At 45.1% G+C, this 24,095-nt stretch overlaps 1 protein-coding gene across 1 annotated transcript in view; it reads right to left on the minus strand.

Annotated features, from left to right (window-relative positions):
* The window catches only part of TRPM1 (transient receptor potential cation channel, subfamily M, member 1), a 116,811-nt gene that overhangs the window by 34,314 nt on the left and 58,402 nt on the right, over window positions 1-24,095 (minus strand). Inside the window, exons 6-17 of the mRNA XM_010843394.1 lie at window positions 22,243-22,456; window positions 20,429-20,553; window positions 19,600-19,771; window positions 16,237-16,411; window positions 15,252-15,375; window positions 14,021-14,093; window positions 13,042-13,142; window positions 9,561-9,734; window positions 9,261-9,395; window positions 8,357-8,407; window positions 4,394-4,534; window positions 3,298-3,327 (exon numbers count right to left, since the gene is read on the minus strand). Coding sequence (XP_010841696.1) covers window positions 3,298-3,327; window positions 4,394-4,534; window positions 8,357-8,407; window positions 9,261-9,395; window positions 9,561-9,734; window positions 13,042-13,142; window positions 14,021-14,093; window positions 15,252-15,375; window positions 16,237-16,411; window positions 19,600-19,771; window positions 20,429-20,553; window positions 22,243-22,456 — 1,515 coding nt within the window. The remainder of the gene's footprint in view (window positions 1-3,297; window positions 3,328-4,393; window positions 4,535-8,356; window positions 8,408-9,260; window positions 9,396-9,560; window positions 9,735-13,041; window positions 13,143-14,020; window positions 14,094-15,251; window positions 15,376-16,236; window positions 16,412-19,599; window positions 19,772-20,428; window positions 20,554-22,242; window positions 22,457-24,095) is intronic.

Below are 24,095 nucleotides of genomic sequence, written 5' to 3' on the forward strand. Positions count from 1 at the left end.
TGAACTATAAAGAAAGCTGAGTGTGGAAGAATTGATGCTTTTGAACTGTGGTGTTGGAGAAGACTCTTGGGAGTCCCTTGGTCTGCAAGGAGATCCAACCAGTCAATCTTAAAGGAAATCAGTCCTGAATATTCATTGGAAAGACTGATGCTGAAGCTGAAACTCCAGAACTTTGGCCACCTGACTCATTTGAAAAGACCCTGATGCTGGAAAAGATTGAGGGCAGGAGGAGAAGAAAATGACAGAGGATGAAATGGTTGGATGGCATCACCGACTTGATGGACATGAGTTTGAGTAACCTCCAGGAGTTGGTGACGGACAGGGAAGTCTGGTGTGCTGCAGTCCATGGGATCGCGAAGAGTTGGACACGACTGAGTGACTAAACTGAACTGAACAGACTATTCCAGGCTGAGGACCCAGTACCCAATAGGATAACAGAAATGGATCTCTGCTTTTTTGCAAATAGCTTTCTCATCAGTGACCTTCTTTTATTCTCACAGATCCTGAGGGGTTGTTAATGTCTTCTAGTCAGTCAGATGAGGAAGTTGTGGCTTAAAGTCTGAATAATTTGCCCACATTCACATGAGGCTGGGCATGGGGTGGAAAAGGGGGTGGAGCCTGAGTCTTCAATTCTTGTGGCAAGTAGTTCATGACTAAACCAAGTTTTATAACTTCATTATGAGGTGTTCTGATATTTTTATTGAAACTATCATATCTTGCCTTGAATTTAAATGTTTTTGTTCTAATTTGTCCCAGTAAAACTGCAGTTTCAGTCATTTAGGGAATATTGAAATTAAAAAAGAAACGTAGCTTTATTTTCAAGATTATATCAAGTCAAATAAAAATCCACTAAGGACTAATGAAATATTGTAAAACAGAAACCTTTTTTTTTTTTTTGCTACACTACAAAACATTCAGGACCTTAGTTCCCTGACCAGGGATCAAACCTATGCCCCCTGCAGTGGAAGCGCAGTCCTAACCACTGGAGTCTGCCAGGGAGGTCCTGAACAGAAACCCCGTTAATCCTACCTTTCCATAGTATGTTATTAAAATATGAATTGTATGCAACTTCTCATAAAATAATTTTAATATTGCTATAGACAGAAAATAACCAACAAAGGGTTCATTTCCCTAAAGTGCATGAACAGACACAAAGCAACAAATAAAAGAGAAGCAACCCAATAAAATAACAAAAGATATGAACTGGAAGTTAAGAAGAAATGAATCCATCCACAATCACAAATCACAGTAAGAGCCTCTAAACACAGCTCAGTGAGAAATTAACTTGAAAATATTAGTACATATAGAAGCAAATTGAATAATAAAATTACTAAATTTGATCTGACAGCATGCTGAAAGCGAAAGTCATTCAGTCCTGTCTGACTCTTTGTGACCCCATGGACTATACAGTCCAGGGAATTCTCCAGGCCAGAATTCTGGAGTGGGTAGTCTTTCCCTTCTCCAGGGGATTTTCCCAACCCAGGGATCACGCCCAGGTCTCCTGCAGAGAAGTACATAATTGTGCCCAACAAACTGAGAAAATACATTTGTTTCCACACATATGAATCATTAACAAAATTCCACCTGGCATTATTCCCCAATTCTTTTGAGATTTTCAGTCTCAACAAGTTCTAGATATTGGAAATCATATAGTCTACACCCAAAGAGTAATACTAGAAATCAATGAGACTAAGATAACCACAATAACAAAAGTCTGTATCTAGGCAACTTAAAATATGCTTATAAATAACTCTTGGATTAAGGAGGAAATTATAAACTGTTTAGAAATGAATATCAGTAAAAGTTCTACTTACCAAAACCTGTAGGATACCATGAAAAACAATGCTCAGAGAAAAACGTATACTCTTCATGAATTTATTGAAATACAAGGAAGATTGAAAATGGGCAAACACTTTCAAATTGAGTCAATAAAAATAACACAATAACCCCATACAAAGTGTATGGAAGGAATGAATGCAAATTAAAATATATTAATAAAATATAAAACAGAAAAAAAGAAAGTTGCTGAATTAAGCAAAAATACCAATGAAATCCAAAGACAGGTATGGTTAAGAAGAAAGGGAGAAGATATAAAAAAAAAAAACTGGAACAAGAAATGGCACACAACTAAAGATACTGAGTAGATTGAAAAAATTAAAATATTCTGTAAAGGTTTATGGGGCTTCCCAGGTGACTCAGTAGTAAAGAATTCCCCTGCCAATGCAGGAGACATGGTTTCAATCCCTGGGTCAGGAAGACACCCTGGAGAAGAAAATGGCAACCCACTCCAGTATTCTTGTCCAGGAAATCTCATGGACAGAGGAGCCTGGCGGGCTACAGTCCATGGGATCACAAAGAGTAGGACCCAACTGAGAGACTAAACAACAACAAAGATTTACACCAGTGAACCTGAAAGTCTAGACGAAGTAAATTGTTTTCTATGAAAATATAACTGACCAAAGCTGACTCCAGAAAATAGAAAGCCTCGATGAACTCCTACTATTAAAGTTATTACTAAGGTGGTGAAAAATGGGCCTCTCACAGCAAGACTGGACAGGCTATTATATGGGAGAGTTCCACCAAGGCTTCACTCAGCAGATAAACCCTATGTGATACAACCAATCTGAGAGACTAAGGGATTATGCAACACTGACTTTCATAACCCTTCTAGTTATGCTGAAGGTCAGTGTCAACTGTGAACAAGAATCAAAACCTTCTACCCTGAATCCATACAGAAATTGGAATGCTACTTAACTCATGAGTTTATTTGAGAAGAATCTTTACAATACTCAGTCTTAATATTGTGTTATGGTGCTTCTTCTACTCATTTATGTATTTTAATGTCTAGTGATTTGTTCTTAAGTTCCCTTGTTAGGTTATTTCTGGATATTTTTGTCCCATTATGAGGAAACTTTGTTGATTTTCCTGGACTTTCTAGATACAAAATATTTTTCTGCCAATAATAATTTCCTCCTCCTTTTATATATTCTTCCTTTATTTATGTTTTCATGTCGTAAAATTTCCAGAACACTTTTAAAAACCAGAGGGAATAATGATGCCAACAATAATGGGTGAGCCTGATTTATTCTTGATTTTAATAAAAGTCAGTTGGGTGGCTTTATCTTTTAAAAAAATGTCTATGACCTTTGAATATAATCTGACTAAATCATCCAAGTAAATCTTGGTGTGTGGTGAAGTGGATTTATTCATGGAAAACAAATTCAATCAATTTTATGTTAAATACAAAATGAAGAGGCTCCATGATACCATGAAACCACTGGAACAAGTCCTACTTACTTCCATTCCCAGAAGTTTGAGAGCTTTTGGCTGCATAATGAAAAGGGAGGGAAAAAAATTCAGTGGAATCAGATAACTGAAGTTACAATACTGTGAGTTGTACATTATTGATATCGCTAGTAGATTGATAATAGATTAAGAAGTACTTTGGGTAGGGAGGTTCAAGAGGAAAGGAACATATACATATACCTTTGGTGGATTAGTGTTGATATATGGCAGAAACATTGTATTGTAATATTGTAAAGCAATTAATACTGTACAACACAATATTATAAAGTAATTATCCTCCAATTAAAAATAAAATTTTAAAAGTACTTTGTATAATTAATAATGAAGGACAAACCTAAGGAAAGCATTTGTCCTTCACAGTTAATGATATAAAGTACTCTTTTATCTATTAAAATCTATTTTCCTTTCCTCTGCTTCTGTCAGTCCAGGTCAGGTGAGGAGAGAGACATGCAGACATGGGACCCCCCACCCCAGGGAGAACCAGAGAAGTTCACCCACAGAAACGCAGACACAGAGCTATGGGGCTCTGAGTGGGGCGAGAGGAGGTCTTCATGGGAGGTCTCACACATGAGCCGGGCATGAGATACACATGGGGTTTTGAAGTGGGGAGACGTGGCTGACACATTAGTAGAGTTTGTTCTGCAAGTGGTACATGGTCACCCACAACAGGGTGTGGATAATGAGGGAGAGCCTTAGACGCTTCGATCATGAGCTTGACAGTGATTCCTCAGGCACTGGGGAGCCTTGGGAGTTTGTGAGCAAGGAATGCCCCATCAGGTTCCTCATTTTGGAGGATCAGGGTGGTTCCAGTGGTAGGATGCATGGAAGAAAGCAGAGACAAAGGATCCCAGGAGGAAGACAGTTGTGGACAAAGGATGGGGAAGGCTCAAGTGCTGGGCTGTGGGCCCGATGTGTGGAGGGAAGAAATGATGCTTCACACCGAGAGGCACTGCAGGAGGATTGGAAGATGTGTGGGGGGATGGAGTGATGAGCTTGGGTTTGAACAGGCTGAGTTACTGTGGAGGTGAGCAAAGAACCATGTGTGACCCCGGGAACCACAGAAGACTGTGTGTCCACTGAGCTCTACCCTCTTGGGTCCAAACAGGTTGTTGTAGAGGGTCCGGAAGCTCTTGCGTGTGTAGTTGCAGCGGTAGGCACCACCCATGAGGTACTCCAGTACGAGCCCAATGTCTATGAGGCTGATGTGGTAGTCAGGAGGAAGGTTACCCTGTAAGGAAAGGAGCCATGTCTCAGGCCCTGCGAGAAGGTACCTGCAGCCTGGACTGCATCACACACATTGGCGTCGTGACCATCCCTGTTGGTGATGTGGGTGTTAACGGAAGCAATGGGGCATTAAACAATCTTCTATCTGTTACCACAGGATGGAGGGAGATAAGAGGGTGAACCATGTTCCAGAAAATGGGTTAAACTTCCCCATGAGATTAGTTAGAAACCCACAGGGCTATAGGGGAGAGGCCTGGGCTTGTCTGTGGGCTTGGACAGAATGACCAGTAATGTGCATTTAAACATAAAGGAAAGAGGGACCTTCCCAGTGGTCCAGAGGTTGAGACTCTGCCTTCCACCGCAGGAGGCGCCAGTTTAGTCCCTGATCTGGAAACTGAGGTCCCACATGCAACAGAGTGAGGCCAAAAAATAAAAACAAAGAATATATATACATATATATATATAAAGAATATATATGTATGTATAACTGCATCATTTTGCTGTACAGCAGAAAATAACACAACATTGTAAATCAACTATACTTCAACAAAAAATTGATTAAGGGAAAAAACCATTGAGGACAGATGGTGTAGCTGGTATAAGCCTTCCTTGATGTGAGTAGATTTGCCCTGTTGAGAAGGTGCTTTGACAGCTGCTTGTAGGGGAGAAGGTGTCTTCAGGGGCTGGTGTCCAGATTTTCTACAGAAGGTGGGCGTGAGCATATGATGGGCAGGAGGACTCTGTGAAAGGTAGGGGGAGGACGGGACACTCCTGGGACTGGGGCCTTCCTGGAGAAACCTCCACATGGTGCCCCAGGATTTTCTGAGGGACTCTGAAGGTTTCAGTAAGAACACAATCTCCCTGAGGTGGCTGGGAGTTGGTGAAGGGGCAGAGTTCTGCTGCAGAATGGATGAGGCTGTGTTAAGATGAAGGCAGGGTGTGGGCAGAAGGGAGAGGGACTGAGGGCATCCATGCACCTGTAAGCCAGTCACTCATGCCCCTGGGCAGCTGGCTGATCCAGGAGGCAGAGCTGACCCATCCATTATAAGGATGCTATGCTATGTGCTATTTCTGGCTTAGTTAACTTCCTGCAGCTGAAATGATGGCGGAAACCTGGGATCCATCCCATGGAGACTCTGTTGTTGTTATTTAGTCACTAGTCATGTTTGACTCTTTGCGACTCCATGGACTGCAGCCCACCAGGCTTCTCTGTCCATAGGATTCTCCAGGCAAGAATACTGGAGTGGTTGCCATTTCCTTCTCCACTCACGGAGACTACACTTTTTGAATGTCCTCCTTTTGCACAGGGACCTCATCCTTCACTCAGCCTTTGCAAGTTTGTTCAGCCCTCATAGTGATACTTGATCAAGTCAGGGATTTCACATGAGGGGACAAGATACAGCTCTGCCTCTGTGAGCTTGTTGTTTGTGGCAGGGGAGGGGGTTAATGGCCAAGCCACCAAATCTCAACACAGCAGCATGTTCAGACCCCCACTCTGCCTGTGTGGGCAGGTGAGAAAGGGCTTCCTGGGGAGGGTGACACTGAGGCAGAGCAGGGGCTGCTGCAGCTGAGGGCAGAAAGCACTGCAGATATGACCATGCCCGGCCCCAAGACAGAACACATGAGCGTGTGGTGGACCGTATGGTGGGCATCTAATGGGCCCAGTGGATGCAAGTGTCTTAGATTGGAGCCTTAACTTCATGAGATGTGGGAGGCTTTCAAGTGGGGGCATCCGGTGTCTGGGGAGGGCGGGAGGAGAATGATTGAAACCACTTAGGTGAGACCCAGGTGGTTGGGTCTACACTTGAGTAGCAGTGGCTTTTGACTCTCAGCACTTCCAAAATTAAGAAATCTGGGAAAGTGGGAAACAAGGGCATGGCAGTCCCTGGTCCCTCTTGGTTCCCAGACCCAGTGATTCTGCTCTGATCCAATGAGCATTTGTGAGACACGCTGGGACCAGGGACCCTTCGCTGCAATCCTTGCACCTGGACACACCTCTCCTTGAACAACAAAATACAAAGAAACTGTATGGGACTAAAAATAATCGCATGCATGTGCAGTTGGGGCAAATTCTGGACCCAAAAGATACAAAGAGACCAAAAATTGCAACTGCCTCTTTTGAGAAGCCTGGGGCAAAATCAGGATACTGCCCTCTTCATATAGCACCATGGTTTTTCCAGTGGTCATGTATGGATGTAAGAGTTGGACTGTAAAGAAAGCTGAGCGCCCAAGAATTGATGCTTTTGAACTGTGGTGTTGGATAAGACTCTTGAGAATCCCTTGGACTGCAAGGAGATCCAACCAGTCCATTCTAAAGGAGATCAGCCCTGAGTGTTCTTTGGAAGGAATGATGCTAAAGCTGAAACTCCAGTACTTTGGCCACCTCATGCGAAGAGTTGACTCATTGGAAAAGACTCTGATGCTGGGAGGGATTGGGGGCAGGAAGAAAAGGGGACGACAGAGGATGAAATGGCTGGATGGCATCACCGACTCGATGGATGTGAGTTTGAGTGAACTCCGGGAGATGGTGATGGACAGGGAGGCCTGGCGTGCTGCATTTCATGGGGTGGCAAAGAGTCGGACACGACTGAGCTACTGAACTGAACTGAACTGAAGAGGTGAGCAAACCACCTAAGTCACACTTCCAGCCCAACCCTGGACACACACCTACTCTCACTCCACTGCTTAAGGAACCAGCTTGCCCTTCCTCAGGGAGCAAGCAAGGGAAACTGTTGTTTGTTCTCACTCCCCATTGCTGCAGCAAGAACCCCAATAAAGCCTCACCTGAATTCCTTGTCTGGCCTCTAGTCAATCTCTATTGATTGGGGAAGTTCAAGAAGCCAGGTTGGTAACATTTGTAGTAAAAGCCACATTCTCACATCAGTAGAATCAGATACCTGTTTGAAGTCTGACCAGTCTTTCTGGGACTCTGACTGAGGGCCCTTTTCTCCCGTTTGAGTTGTTCCCTCCTGCTCAGAACATGAACACCCATCCTGCACTCCTCATGCCAGGCATTGCGTTCTGGCCTCATGAATCATTCTATGTTAACCTGGTCTGATCCTCCAGCCTGTGGCGGACAACAGGACCCCAGAAACTCCACGAGAGAACAGGGAGTAGATGGGATCCTACAAGACTGTAAGGGGTTTAGTGCTGGAAAGGACGATGGGGCCGTGAAGTGGAGGTGTCTATCACTGTCTAATGAGGAAACAGGGCCAAGAACTGTTGCGTGGGACACGCAGAATGACATGAGGCCTGTCCTGCTAGGACTTCTGGAAAGAGGCACAGGGAAGGAGTGAGGGCAAATCTGAAACCTGTAGAGCATGGGGGCCCTGGGCAGCAGAGAGGAACTTGCTATCCTCCCCCACCTCCACCCCTGGCTGGGGCCAACCTACCACCAAACAGTCATTTAGCGCAAGCCGATTGTGTGTGGGATGAACACCACACTTGAAGAAGATGACATTTGAAAAAAGTAAATTCTTTTTATGGAGAGAGGAATTCATGATTTCTTATGCCTCCAATAAAATGACACCACATTTAGAAATTTTAAAATTGCTTTAGAAAATGTCTTATTGAAAGAAGTCAACAGGTAAAGGACTAGAGAACAGCAGACTGAGACTTGCCTGGTGGTCCAAGGGTTATGACACCAAACTCCCAATGCAGGGGGCACAGGTTCAATCCCCCATCAGGGAATTAGACCCCACGTGCTGCCTGGCATGCAGCCAAAAATTAAATAAATAAAACAAGTAACGTTTGAAATAGCTCATTCAAAATATATATATACATATATATATATAAACAAAAGCAAAGACAAAAAGAGAATACTGACCTTTTTTACATCCCTCACCAGCAAATGAAGTGTATTGGGTGGACCCAGTCTCTGAAAGAGAAGCATTCAGCCATATTAAATATGTTTTTCTCTTCAACTCTTAGAGCAAAATCCGACTCTATAGAATTAATGAATTTGTGAAAGCTGGGATGTCATCCACTATCAGCCTGTGTCTTTACAACACAGGACTGGTCGTGGGTAAGAAGTATCCCGCACGTTCAAAAATATGTTGAATACTGTTTATCAAATTATTTTAAAGAGAATCTCACAGGGCACCATATCGTCTTAAAAGTTCACCAAAATTTAGCAAGTAACCTCTCAGGACCACTTCTACGTCTTAAAATTTTAGAACAGGAGAGAGAATGTACATCTCAAAATTCATATGGTAAGAATACAAGCCAAGAGGATTTCATCCAAACACTGTGATTCTCATGTCAGGCGCTCCTTGTTGTGCAAACTCAGTTTTCCATTTTTATCAAAGCCTCATAAAAAGTGGTAGTCCCCAGAAACAAATGACTGCTTACCCTGGGAACTTTTCACTCTGCTAATGACTCCAGGAACTGGACTCTTCCTTTGTAGAAACTTGTCCTCATGCACCATCCCTGAGTTAATGGTACAGATGGGGTGGGGGGCTGGGTAGCCTGGCAGAGGTGGGTGAGAATGGGACCCTCGCCGAGCCCACTGGTCAGGCGAGAACACCGGCCCTTAAATGATTCATGCTTAGACACTCCATCATGTCCGACTCTTTGCAACCCCTAGGACTGTAGCCCACCAGGCTCCTCTGTCCCTGGGATTCTTCAGGCAAGAATAGCCAAGTGGGTTGCCATTTCCCTCTCTCTTCCACTAAAGCCGTGTTCTGATGGGGCCAGCTCCCCTCCACTCTCCCTCCTTCACAATCACTCACTGTGTTATAAAGCTCTTCCAGCCTCGGGATGGTGAGAAAGTGTTGCATGTTGACTCCATTTTCAATCAGGAGCTTCACAAAGTCCACACGGTCTAAGACCAGTGCGTCCAGCATGGCCTGCTCAAGAGCATTCACCTGCATGAGCCCAGGAGAGGGGCATGAGTACCTAGGGAGTGCTGGGTAGGGGCAAGTTCACAGGGCAGCTGAGGAGGCAGTGAGAACTGGACCTTCCCCTCGAGGAGGATGACTGGCTCCAAGGACCTGTGAGCCCAAGAAAGGGACCAGAGCCATCCCACCTACCCAGTTCAGCAGCTCAAGCTTCCGGGGGTCAGTTTCTTCCTCTACCTCCTCCTTCACCTTCCCTTTCTTCTTGCCTTTTCCTTTTCCTCGTCCCCCCTTGGTGGTCGCAGCGGGCGGCTTCTTCTCCTTCTCCGTGGCCTTGCTATCCGTTGGGGGTGCCAGGCTTCCCAGGGGCTGCAGTTCAAGCAGGCAGGGTTGGGAAAGGGATTAAAGCTTCCCCTTGTCCCAGGACCAGTGCCTCCCCTCTGCATGCACATGTGTGCACACACACACACACACGTCCAGGTACACAGGAGTGCACACATGCATGCACAGATACACAGGCACATACAGGTGCAAGCATGAGCACACAGACTCAGACATGCACACAGGCAACACAGGCACACATACTTGTGAGCACACACGCACACACACACACTTAGCTGTCACAGGCCAGGTTGTCTGGTGGCAAAGACCCTGATCTCGTGACCCTCTATTACTTAAATGCTTGAAGTACATTCATGTACTTTAAGTGGCTGTTTCAGTTGATGTGTGTTTTTGTCAAAGGAAAGGGTGCTGAGAGGTAAATTCAAAGGCACCAAAAAGAAGTGTCTGTGGAAAGTGATGGAAACGAGAGAAAACAATTGTGAGGGGCCAGAGATGACAGGTGAAACCACAGATGCTTGTGTGGAGAGAAGCCTGGGCTGAGGTCTCCTGGGTGTAACTGACAGGCACATGTTTCCAGAGAAACAAGGGCCTTTGAAAGATACTACAAAAAAGGGAATTCACTCAATGAACAGTAATAAAAGAATAGATAGTCTTGATGATGAAAGGAATATGCTAAGAAGAAAAGAGAGAATCAGTTAGAAATGCAAGGGAGGGGCTTCCCAGGTGGCTCTGTGATAAAGAATCTGCCTGCCAATGTAGGAGATACAGGTTTGTTCCCTCGTCCAGGAAGATCCCACATGCCGCAGAGCAACTAACCCCATGTGCCCCAACTACTGAGCCTGTGCTCACAGCCCGTCCTCCACAACAAGAGAAAGCACTGTAATGAGAAGCCTGTGCACCACAGCTAGAGAGTAGCCCCCACACGCTGCAACTAGACAAAGTCCACGTGCAGCAGTGAAGACCCAACACACTCAACAAGCCATAAATAAATAAAATAATTCTTTAAAAAAGAAATGCAAGGGAAAGCAAACATCTATCTATTCAAATAAGGCAAGGTCCAAATTTAATTTAAATTTCGCATAATTTAAACAATGGATGGACTGTAAGAACCTTCATGCTTGTTGTGTTTTCCTTTGTAGGGCCCTGGTGACTCACCCAGGGCTACCTTTCTTTCTCTTTGAGTTCAGCTGTAATGTTAGGCTCAGCTGTGAACAATCTGTACAGAATCACAGTAAAATCTGCTGGTTTTTCCATTTTTAGAATTAACATAAAGACCTAGTATGGAGGATGGAGGAGGGCGAAATGAATAAAGATTATCGAAAGGTACAAACTCCCAGTTATAAAATAAATGCCATGGGATGTCATGTACAACATGGTGACTACAGTTGATAATTCTGTGTTGTATATTTGAAAGTTGCTAAGACAGTAGATCTTAAGAGTTCTCATCACAAGAAAAAAATTGTAACTGTGTGTGGTGACAGATGGTAATTAGATTGTAGTGATTTTATAATATACACATATTGAATCATTATATTGTACACCTAAAACTAATATGTCATATGTCAATTTATCTCATTTAAAAACAAAATATAAACAAGGACCTAATATATAGCACAGGGAACTATATTCAATGTCTTGTAATATGCATTAAATCTTCCCTGGTGGCTCAGCAGTAAAGAACCTGCCTGCCAATGCAGGAGATATGGGTTCAATTGCTGGGGCAGGAAAATTCCCTGGAGGAAGAAATGGCAACCCACCCCAGTATTCTGGCCTAAAAAATTCCATGGACAGAGGAGCCTGATGGGCTACAGTCCATGGGGTTGCAGAAAGTTGGACATGACTGAAGCCACTGAGCACACATGCACACACTGATTGCTTAAATTCTTCACACTAATTGGATAAAAGATAACTGTGAAAATGAAATGTACGTGCCAGACCTGTTTTGAGAAATAAGGTTTTTAAAGTTCGACATGAATCCTCTAGATATTCCAAACCCCCTTTTGAAGCAGCAGAGCCCTAATTTTGCAAACAAAAAATTTCCCCAAGTCCCAATACACAAAACCTATCAAAGAAGCTGCTTTTTTCAAAAAAAATAATTTTAAAAAATATAAGTATAGTTGATTTACAATGTTCTGCTAATTTCTGCTGCTGCTGCTAAGTCGATTCGGTTGTGTCCGGCTCTGTGTGACCCCATAGATGGCAGCCCGCCAGGCTCCTCCGTCCCTGGGATTCTGCTATACAGCAAAGTGATTCAGTTATAAATATACACATATATTACATTTTAAAAATTCTTTTCCATTATGATTTATCCCAGGAGATTGAATAGAATTCCCTGTGCTGTACAGTAGGACCTTGCTGTTTATCCATCCTAGATATAACAGTTTGCATCTGCTAATCCCAAACTCCCAGTCCATCCTTCCCCTACTCCTCTCCCACTTGGTAACCACAAGTTGTAAAGAAGCTGCTTTGATTGAAGGAGCAGGAGGTTGCTGAGAGCTGTTCATCATGCTTGTTCATATCTGCACACACACACCCCCACACCACACCCAGGTACAACCACACACATACACAGATCCCACAGACATACACCGTATGCACGGTAAACCACACACCACACATCCACACATACATTTCACACCCTACACACATACTGCACATAGATACACATATACAATACACAAAACCACATCCACACATACCACACCCCAAAGTCTACACACAAAGGTCACACACACAGTCCCCTAGCCCTCTGGGGTTTCATGGAACATAGTTTAAAAATCAATGCTTTCAATGCAATCATTGTATTTCATTTTAAAGAGCAATCTTCTTTCTTCTTCTTAAAAGGGTAAAAACCCATGTTCACCAGCAATGATAAAATATTTAGTGCTCTTTATTCAAGAGCACTGGTTTGAATCTGAAGTTAGTGCCAGGAGCTCTTATTTCTTGCTGGTTCTTTGAAATGACACAGCAACATCTCCTAATAATCCTAACAACTAGACATTGTTGGTGTTAGTCGCTCAGTTGTGTCCGACTCTGCAACACCATGGACTGTAACCTGCCAGGCTCCTCTGTTCATGGGATTCTCCAGGCAAGAATACTGGAGTGGGTTGCTGTGCCCTCCTCCAGGGGATCTTCCTGATCCAGGGATCAAAACACATCTTGTGCATCGCAGGCAGATTCAGTACCATCTGAACCACCAGGGAAGCGACCAGACATTGGGTCATCAGAAACCCCAGAAGATTTTCTGAGATCCACAGCACAAGGGAGCTTGTACTAATACACCCTCTGTACAAGGTCATGACAAACAGTATAGATTGAAAACACTTAGTTTCACCGGCCAGCGGGGCCCAAAGACAAAGATCTGACTCCGAGCTATGTCCACACGGTTCCAAGCCAGCGCCAAGCTCAGCTGGTCCGGAGCCGATGCATTTGTTCCTGGAAGGCAAGAGACAGGGCAGTTCTCACCTCACGCCTGGACTGTGGAGGGCTGTGGGGGAAGGGCCTGGGTGGGGGGCAGGGGCTTCCATAGGCTGGCTCAGCATCTCACCCTTTTCTCTGGTCCCTGAGTGACTCAGTATTTTCAAAGAGCTGGCTGGGAGGAGGATGGAGGCAACCTCTTTCCATGTCAGGAAAGAGGTTTCTGTTCCCAGGAGGAACAGAGGAGGAAGCCAAGGACCCCAGTTTCCTATTCTGCAAGAGGGCAGGAGCCCTGGGGCCACCCAGACACCTGCCAGGCCAGGTCAAGGGGCTCTGCTCCTCCAGATCAAAGGGGAGCACAGTCCAGAGTACCAGCCTCTACTGCAGGGAGACCAGCTCAGTACCACCAGGAGGCTGACCCAGTGGGGACCCCTGCCCTCACTCCTCCAGCACCCTCCACTTCGCAGTGGAGGAGGGAGGTGACCCCTCAAGCAGCCAGGTGGCAGCCTATCATTAGGAGAGTCTGCGAAAATTGATGGAGCGCTGTGAGACGCAGGGATCACAAATGAAAAATCATTTCATGCTTACCCTCTCTGAGCTGAAACCTGTCATGAGCTAGCTACCAGTGGAAACTGGTTCTTAGCCATCAAGAACCAGTGGTCCATTGCTCCCTCCTCCCAGAAAAGTCCCCTCCAGAGAACCCACTTGGAGCCTCATCATGTTACCATGGCTTTAGACTACAATAACTCTAGGCAGCCTGGCCAGCTCAGGGTTCCATCCCCAGCAGACACATTTCCTGGCGGAAGGAGGTTGCAGGGGGAGGGTTTCCTGGCCAAGAGTGGGGCCTGGGGAGGCCAGCACAGAAAGGACAGGAGGGGCCATTTCTAAGAGCTCACCTTTCAGCAGGGCAGTTAAAATCGCCATCTCGATGTCTTGCTGACCCTCAGAACCCATCCTAAACACAGTGACCTGAAAATAGATTAATCATGAAAAGACTGAGTAAAGCAAAGTGGAAATTGAGAGGGAGAATTAGAGTGTTGTTTAAAAAAGGGACCTCAGAGGCCAATGCTAATACAACCATCCCTAGAGCAAGGGGATTTTCCATCAGGGCCTTCTGATTTCCAGAAGGGACAGCATTTGGAATCCTCACTTGGACTTTATTTTATTCTTCACCCCACCTGGAGCTGAGGGAGCCCATGCAGGACATGCCTGCTGATATCTAAATGGCTACTGAAAGTGACAAAATCATCTCTACTCAGATTTGATACATTTGTAGGAAGTTTGTAGATTTAGAATTTTGAAGAGTGCCTGTCTAACAAGAGTGCCTCTTCTTTATAAGAATAATTAAGGAGGTAAAAATCTTCCCTGGTGGCTCAGACTGTAAAGAATCTGCCTGCAAAGTGGGAGACCCAGGTTCTATCCCTGGGATGGGAAGATCTCCTGGAGAAGGGAACGGCAACCTATTGCAGTATTCTTGCCTGGAGAATCCCACAGACTCAGGAGCCTGGAGGGCTACAGTCATGGGGTCACAAAGAGTCAGACACAGCTGAGTGACTAACACTTTCACTTTCCCCTTGAAGGAGGCAAAGGGTAGAAAATAATGAGGGTATTTTGTAGAATTTTCTAAGCACACCCTCAAGCATGGTGTGTGTCACTCCTCAGTGCTTTATTTATTTATTTATTTTTTATTTTTTTTTTTTTGCTTTTTGGCTGCACTACACAACATGTGGGATCTTAATTCCCTGACTAGGGATCGAATCCAACCAAGCCCCCTGCAGTGGAAGTATAAAGTCTTAAGCATAGAGATCACAAGGAAAGTCCCTGTGACGCCAACACTTTAAATCTCATTGATGACGTCAGCCTCAGAACTGGTGGGATGTGGCCTGAGGTGCCCTGACACACACAAGATCTGATGCATCTGTATCCCTACTCTGAGGAGAACCTGCCTGTGCTTTGCCTGCTTCCCTCACATGGACAGAATTGCCAGCTGGGTCAGGATCTGTAAACTGCCTCTTGGAAAAGCCTGAATGGAAATAGGAACAACTTCATCCTGCACACATAGGCAGCATCAGAAAGGAAACAATTCTCTCTGTGGAGCTGCCTAGAGAATCCACTCAAGACACTTACCAGTTCTTTCTTCTTCATGCACTCCATGATCATTGCAAACAGCTGATGTGATTGTGTCTTGTTGTAATTAAACGTTTTTTGGATGGTGACTATAAGTTGATCCCTGAGGGAGTCATTGATTATCCTGTTTGAAGGGGATGGGAAAAAGAAGAAAACACAGGTGAAATCCACATGAATAAATCTGTATGAGTCAGGGGTCCCCAGCTTCCAAGATCTAATAATGCCTAATGACCTGAGGTGGAGCTGATGTAATAAATAATAAAGGGAACAATCAACATGATGTGCTTGAATTATCCCAAAACCATCCCTCTGTCCCCTGTCTGTGGAAAACTGTCTTCCACAAAACTGGTCTCAGGTGCTAAAAAGGTTGAGGACTGCTGAATGTGATACTGTCTGGTATCTTTGGTTTGAAAATTAACCATTGGAGGATATTCCAGGATACCAGGATAGGAGACCAAAAGGGACCACAGTCAACAGCTGCATTTACACTTGTCCTAAATTTCAGGCTGTGTGAGTGCTTAGTCGCTAAGTTGTGTCTGACTCTTTGTGACCCCATGGACTCTAGCCCACCAGGTTCCTCTGTCCATGGGATTTCCCAAGCAAGAATACCAGAGTGGGTTGCCTTTTCCTACTCCAGGGGATCTTCCTGACCCAGGAATTGAACCTGAGTCTCCTGCATTGGCAGGCAGATTCTTTACCACTGAGCCAGCTGGGAAGCCCCAAATTTCAGGCTATTAGGTAGAAAACCTTAGAAGGGAAAATGAAGTTGGGAGAGAACGCATACCCTCCCCCCACCCAAGAAAGAATCCATAAGAAACATTGCTTCTGAGAGCACCCTTACTGACCCTGGGAAGTGGGACAGGAGAGCTAGAAAAACTACCTTCTCTTATGTTTTTGGGCCGGCTAGACATACCACGATTCCTTCTGGCCCTCACAAGAGGCAGTTCAAACCCCACTCCCCTTCCTAACATGTCAGAGCTCCTACCCTCCTTCCTCCGAGTACTTGTGAGCAAAGGACAGGACGTCTGAGGCCCGGCCACTGCCATCGCAGACCACCACGGGGACCGGGGGCTCTTCTCGGAGATATTCCAGGACGATGGAAACCACGTTCGGGCCCCCTTCCACCACAAGGCCCACGAGGGGCACGCCCTGCCCCAGCCCTGAAACACATACCACATCCAAGTTCAGACCACTGTCAAGGCCCTATTTGACCCCTTGCTCTGACTCCTGAAACATGGGGAAGAAGGAAACCCTTAGGCCTGGACATGCGCTTACAGAGGGTTAGTTTTCACTGAGAGAGTTGAAGGCCCTCAGGATGTGATGACTGCTCATGTTCTTTTATTCAAAGCCCACATCATAGCCTTATTGGAAAAAACAGAGCCTTAAAATGACGAACCTGACAACATGTATGTGGTTCAACTGTATGTATCACCCACATAGCTTACAAGATGCTTCAAGGTGAGATGCAAGAAACATGGAAGATTCTTCTTGCTAAAAGAATACTTCCCTACTGCCCTGTCCTGGGTGATGTTCCCACTCTGAATGGGTGTCCCTTCAAGAATGACACTGCAGACGGTGTCTGGACCAGTGCTAGGAGAGCTCTGTTCTATAATACCAGCCTCACGTGAATTAGCCTTATGACCTGGGACTGGTCACCAGGCCACCCTGAACTGCAGTAAGAGGTGAATCACCCCAGGGCCTCCTCTATCTCCTGAAGGAGCAATGGATGTAAAGTATAAGAAACTGTGAGGCTGTCAAATCAAGGTGTTCTGTCAACCTCAAGTGGTGTCATGATGTGCAGTGTTGTTATAATAGGTATAGTAGCTGTTGATTAGCCTCCAGTGCCTGGAATAGGCAGTGAGTTATCTAGGAGGGCAAAGCCATGGACCATCATTAGCTCCCCAGTTAATAACTTGTTCCCATAAAGAATCATATATATGTGTGTGTGTATGTATATATATATATATATGTATACACACACACACTTTGTTGTACAGCAGAAATTAACACAACATTGTGAATCAGCTATATTTCAATAAAAATATACTGATTAAAATTGTGTTTTCACAAACATCATATATATGTGGAATCTAGAAAATTGGTACAGATGATCTTATTTGCAAAGCAGAAATAGAGACACAGATTAGAGAAAAACCAAGAGGCGGGGGAGTAGGATGAATTGGCAGATTGGGGTTGACATATATATACAACTAGGTATAAAATAGGTAACTAACAAGAACCTATTGTATAGCACAGGGGACTCTACTACTTAGTGCTCTGTGGTGATCTGAATGGGAAGGAAATCCAAAAAAAGAGGGGATACCTGTATACATATAGCTGATTCACTGTGCTGTACAGAAGAAACTAACACAACCTTGTAAAGCAACTTCACTCTCATAAAAAATTAATTAAAAAAATAATTACTTCCCCCAGAGTCCTCCCTCTGCCTCTATGAGATGACAGGACTCTTCTGAACATGGTAGGACAAGCCGACTCTGGTGGCAGAACCAGAAGGTGGGCTCTGGGAAGCAGGTGGTAACAGGAGGGCCTCAAGAACCCAGGATTCTGGGTGGGAGGGGAGATAGTGGGAGTGAAGGAGCAGCTGCTGCTGCTGCTGCTGCTAAGTCGCTTCAGTCATGTCTGACTCTGTGTGACCCCACAGACGGCAGCCCACTAGGCTCCTCTGTCCCTGGGATTCTCCAGGCAAGAACCCTGGAGTGCATTGCCATTTCCTTCTCCAGTGCATGAAAGTGAAGTTGCTCAGTCGTATCCGACTCGTAGCAACCCCATGGACTGCAGCCTACCAGGTTCCTCCATCCATGGGATTTTCCAGGCAAGAGTACTGGAGTGGGTTGCCATTGCCTTCTCTGAAGGAGCAGCAGAGACCCATTTTCCTACTTCACAATTTTACCCTCAAACTGGCCAGGACAGACTATGTTCTGAGCATGTTTCCCCAGTGTCTGTTTGTTGTGATGGGAGTTATCTGATCTTGGTGAATAAGTTAGTGAATAGAAGATATGTCCTTGGTCTCACGGTTCTGAAGGACTTTGGATAGGAACTGCCAGCACAGTTGGGAAAAGGTCTAAGAACTTCAAGCAGGGGAATTGAGTGTTTCTGGTTTGCTTCCACAATGCATTTCTATAGTCAGTAACTCTTAAATATTTTGAACTTTTTTTTTTTTTTTTGCCTGCACCTCAAGACATACAGGATCCTAGTTCCCTGACCAGGGCTAGAACCCATGTCTCCTGCAGTGGAAGCACGGAGTCCTAACTGCTGGACTGACATGGAAGTCCCATTGTAAACAGCTTTGCAGTATTCTACCAGAGTAACCTCAGTTATATTCATTTCAGAAGCTATGTGTTGAGGATCTGGTATGTACCAGGCAGGCTCTCCAGCCAAGAGATGCTGGAGAAATGGACCAACCAAGAGATGCTGGAGAAATGGATCAACCAAGAGATGCTGAAGAAATGGACTAAAACTATGTGGACTTGCCCTTCAGATTTCCAGCCTCTGCAAGGCTTGAAATTCGAGATCTTCAGGACTCCAGGGACCCAATCACCTTCTTTTCTAGAACAGAGGAGAGCTGGTTCTTCATGGTTCAGGCTGGACTACTGAAGTTCCATGCTGTGGGAGGTGACGACTGAGCACCTCTTTGCCGTCCCTGCCCCACTCAGAACCCTGGGCAAAGGATGACAAAGGGAAGCCCACAGGTCACACAGCCAGGGGAGGTTGGGCGGTGTGAACATGCACGTGGCCAGAACAGCAAAAATGTGACAGCCATCAGCCAGGCAGCTGCTCCTTGGAAATCCACAACTTTTCATAGCACGCTGTCTCATTCCAACCACACTGCAGCCCTACAGACCCTTTAATTATGATTTACAATGACCATTTCTAAGGTCTAGACTGTCTTTTGCAATCTTACCAATAATGGTTACAACAAAATACCCTTTAAGATCATTTGATCATTGTTTGACATTAAGAATCACTGGAGTTTGAACAGTCAATTTGCTGTACAGAAGAAATTAACTTAGCATTGTAAATCAAATATACTCCCCCCAAAATTAAAGTAACTACAGTAACTCATTACAAGAAATGAGAACCACTGACAACATAGTGGGGAATGCCATCACTGTGACAACGGCTGCGGGGCTGTTTATCAGGTCCACACTCCTTGTGAACTTGGGGCAAAGCATCCTAGTGCAGTTCAAGGAATGGGATTTGGTTGGTGGCCAAGGAAAAGGGTCTTGCTATGGTCGAAGAGGAGTCAGGGGAAGACTGTAAATGCCTGCAGACAGTCTCTTCTCCAGCCCGGTTTGCAGGACAGCCCTGAGCCCACAGAACAACTTACTCGTGTTGATCTTCTGCAAAGAAATGTGCTTCTCTAGCTGCCGTCTCAGCATCACCTCGGCCCCGTACTTGCCCAGGGTGCCATTGTCGGCCAGGATGAAGTGCGTGTGAGAGTTGTTGAGCACGGAGAGCTTACTCAGGGGATTGGACATGGTCTGGTACACCCGTGTCACCTGATTAAATGCACAGCACAGGTCAGAGGTGCAGAACTTTGACAGTAAGACTAACAGGAGAAGCAAAAGCACTCAGATGTGGAGCTACGGCTTCATCTAATCGTACACTTCAACCTGCTCTGCCTTCCCTAGCCTCTCTATTGAAAGTTCGTGGGGTTTTTTTTTTTTTGCAATTTTTATATTAAATTAGAAAAAATACTTTAGTCATGACGACCCAGTATCTTAATTCTGCAATTAAAAATTTTTGTTCATATTTTGGCCGCACCTCATGGGATGTGGGATTAGTTTCCTGACCGGAGATTGAACCCACACCCCCTGCAATGGAAGCATGGAGTGTTAACCACTGAAGCAACAGGGAAGTCCCGACATCCCAACATTTTAGATCATGCCCTTCTTCAGGGGATCTTCCTGACCCAGGGACAGAACCTTCATCTCCTGCACTGGCAGGTGGGTTCTTTACTGCTGAGGCACTGAGGGGATCAGAATCCTGCTTGAAGTCTTGTATCATCATTTTGCAAGATGTTACTGCTGGGGAAAGGGAAAAGGCTACATGAGACCTCTCTTTATTATTTCCTACAACTGCAGGTGAAATCTACGATGACATCAAAATAAAGGCTTCGATTTTTTAAAATTGCACATCTCTGGGAAAATACTTACATCCCTTCCAACCAGGTCTTCTTTGTTCTCCACAATGCCCCAGGGAGCGATTCCTATAGCACAGACCCGGCCTCTGGACTTGGAGGAGTGGTCCTTCAAGGCATCCCCCACATGGCTGATGACACCTGTGAGCAGCCGTAAGTCATATTTGCAGGCCCCATGCTGCTGCTGCTGCTGCTAAGTCGCTTCAGTCGTATCCAACTCTGTGTGGCCCCATAAACGGCAGCCCACCAGGCTCGCCCATCCCTGGGATTCTCCAGGCAAGAACACTGGAGTGGGTTGCCATTTCCTTCTCCAATGCGTGAAAGTGAAAAGTGAAAGTGAAGTCACTCAGTCGTGTCTGACTCTTAGCGACCCCATGGACTGCAGCCCACCAGGCTCCGCTGTCCGTGGGATTTTCCAGGCAAGAGTACTGGAGTGGGGTGCCATTGCCCTTTACCTCCCATCAAATCACTTTTCAGGAACTTTAGGGCTCCCTGCTCTGAGATGCTCCACTTCTTGCAGAACAGGGTTGAATCACTGAAAGTCTGAGCGCATAAAAATTAGTCATCCTGCATTAGCTCCTAGGAAAGGGAAAATAAAAACCAAAGCAACTGTACAGGAACTTTCTTCACAAGTTTCCAAGACCTAAGGATGGATGAAGTAAGGGTCTCCCTTTGTCTGCATTCAGCTAAAGCTGAGTCAGATGGCCAGGTGTGTTTCTCAACCTCTCTGGGCCTCAGTGATGGGAAAAGGATTGTCAGAAGCCTCAGTGAAAATGAGGTATTGTCCAGTGCTCATGTCAAAGAATGGCACATAGTAGGTGCCAGAGATGTTGACCATTATCATGATCATACCAAAATAAATACCAAGATACCACATAAAAGTTTCATTTCTGCCGTAAATATTATTGTTACCAACCCGGGTTCTTGGCCTTCCCCCATCAATAGAGATTGACTAGAGGCCAGACAATGGCAGCCCACTCCAGTACTCTTGCCTGGAAAATCCTATGGACAGAGGAGCCTGGTAGGCCGCAGTCCATGGGGTTGCTAAGAGTGGGACACGACTGAGCGACTTCACTTTCACATTTCACTCTCATGCATTGGAGAAGGAAATGGCAACCCACTCCAGTGTTCTTGCCTGGAGAATCCCAGGGACAGGGGAGCCTGGTGGGCTGCCGTCTATGGGTCGCACAGAGTCGGACACGACTGAAGTGACTCAGCAGCAGCAGCAGCAGCAGAAGCCAGACAAGATTCTGGCAAGACTTTATTGGGGTCCCTGCTGCAGCAGGGGGGATAGTGAGAACAAACAACAGGTGCCCTTGCTTGCTTCCCAAGGTGGGGTGAGCTGGTTCCTTACATGGAGTGAGGATCAGGAGTGTGTCCAGGGGTGAGGCTGGAGGGGTGACTTAGGTGTTTTGCCCACCTATTAGGTGGTGCTGTGTGCAGGAGGCATGCACAATACTCTATTTTCGCTCCTGATCCACTGCTCTTGCTCCATGCTCTTCCGAAGTGGCAGCTGTTTTTGTTTTTATTTTCGGTCTCTTTGTATCTTTTGGATCCAGAATTCATCCCAACTGTGCATACACATAGATATTTTTTAGTCCCATAAAAGTAACTTTATGAGACTCTCTCTTTAGTTCCTTTGATTTTGTATCTAAAGGAGAGGTGAGTCCAGGTGCCAGCACTGCAGCGAAGGGTCTCAGGACCCAGCCTGTCTCAATCTCAGGATGCAGCATGTTTTGTTTCTTGATCTTAATTACCCCAAAGCTTCTAGGGAACCACAGTGATCTCGGGGTCTGCACATTCACAGCCAGGGAGAGGGTCGACACTTACCCGTGCTGACGCCTCCGGTGAAGATCCAGGCCCCAGTGGTCATGGCAGCCTTGATCAGGCCTTTCCCGAAGACCTGCTTCAGCTTGGGCTGCATCTCAAAGTTCTGAAGGCCCCCATGCACGGATATTAAGAGCTTGGGGAGCTCCAGCTGCCAGTCTCTCACCATGAGATGAAGCAGCGAGTCTGGCTTGGTGTCGTAGGAGACCCGGATATACTGCAAAAGAGGGTGTGGCCCTCAGCACCCTTTCTTGGGTCTGACTCTCATGTCACTGTCACTCCGGTTCAAGTGACAGCCTCCTGCCTTTCTCTCTGGCAGGGATCTGGGGCCCTCTGTGCAAGTCCGTGGCCACACGATGGGAAGGAACACTGGAGGGTTGCCAGATTCAGCAAGTAGAAATATAGAATGCACAGCTAAAATTGAATTTTACATGAACAATGGAAATGTTTTAGTATATGTGTGCTTCCTGCAATATTTGGGGCATCCTTAAAAACTACATGTTATCTATCTGAAATTCAAATGTAATTGGGAGTCTTGTATTTTACCTGGCAAACCTTATCTTTTATTTTTTCATTGCATTGTGCTGTGTGAGTGTTAGTAGCATCAGACTCTTTGTGACCCCCTAGACTGTAGCCCACCAGGCTCCTTTGTCCATGGCATTCTCCAGGCAAGAATACTGCAGTGGATTGCATTTTTCATTGCCTTGGGATGATTTATTTTGTCAAAGTTCCCAGCCAATTTTCCTAGTATCAGAACTTCAGTAATGACAATAATTAATACTGAGAGTAAAAGGAATCCTGAAATTGTCCAATACTGAAAGATGTTACTATTAGCAAAGATTTATTTTAATTATTTAACTAGTTTGTTAAAAATAATGTGCATTGCAAATAGGTTCATCTGTACCATTTTTCTAGATTCTACATATATGCATTAATATATGACATTTGTTTTTCTGTTTCTGACTTATAGCAGAAAATAACACAATATTGTAAAGCAACTATACTCCAATAAAAAATATTTTTAAAGTACATAACCCCCAAAAAATTAAGTACTGTCACACACATGCACAAATATCTGCAAATTAACAAATTTGTCAGAACTTTGTAGAAAATTTGTAGAAACAAATTTGTAGAAAATTAAACCAAAGTTCAAAGGAAACACACTCTAAAATTTCAAAGCAAAGACCATGCATAGTTCTAAACAACAATTGAAATACTTCTTCACTGTATCTAGCATTCATAGGAGCAAGAAATTACTCCAGATTTATTTTTTTTCTGGATACTTTTTGTTCATTGGAAACTTCTAGGGAATATGCCTGCTAGGTTTACAAAAATTTTAGAGCAACTTAGGAATTTATCTACTTTATGTAAAGCTTTTTAACAGTTGGTCATCATTGGGCTATATTCCCTGTGCTCGTGATCAGTTGCTAAATTGCATTGTTCAAGCCAGGGATTCCTCCAAACCCATGGAAGAAAGTGAAATCCAGTCTAATCCAGTGATAGTCAACTCAATCCCCCTCCCCTTCCCCCCCACCCAAATCCCAAATCTCAGTCTTCCTGGACCATCTCTCTTTTACTACTGAATCAAAAACATTTATAACAGGTCAAAGCTGACTGCAGTAAAGTTCTGCGCATGCTTATGTGCTCAGTCACTCAGTCGTGTCCGACTCTTTGCGACCCCATGGACTGTAGCCCACCAGGCTCCTCTGTCCATGGGATTTCCTAGGCAAGAATATTGGAGTGTGTTGTCATTTCCTTCTCCAGGAGGTCTTCCCAACCCAGGAATCTAACTTGAGTCTCCTGCATTGCAGGCAGATCCTTTACCACTGAGTCACCAGGGAAGCCTATAGAATCCA

This window comes from Bison bison, unplaced genomic scaffold, assembly GCF_000754665.1.
Source record: "Bison bison bison isolate TAMUID 2011002044 unplaced genomic scaffold, Bison_UMD1.0 scf7180017864181, whole genome shotgun sequence".
Lineage (NCBI taxonomy): Eukaryota > Metazoa > Chordata > Mammalia > Artiodactyla > Bovidae > Bison > Bison bison.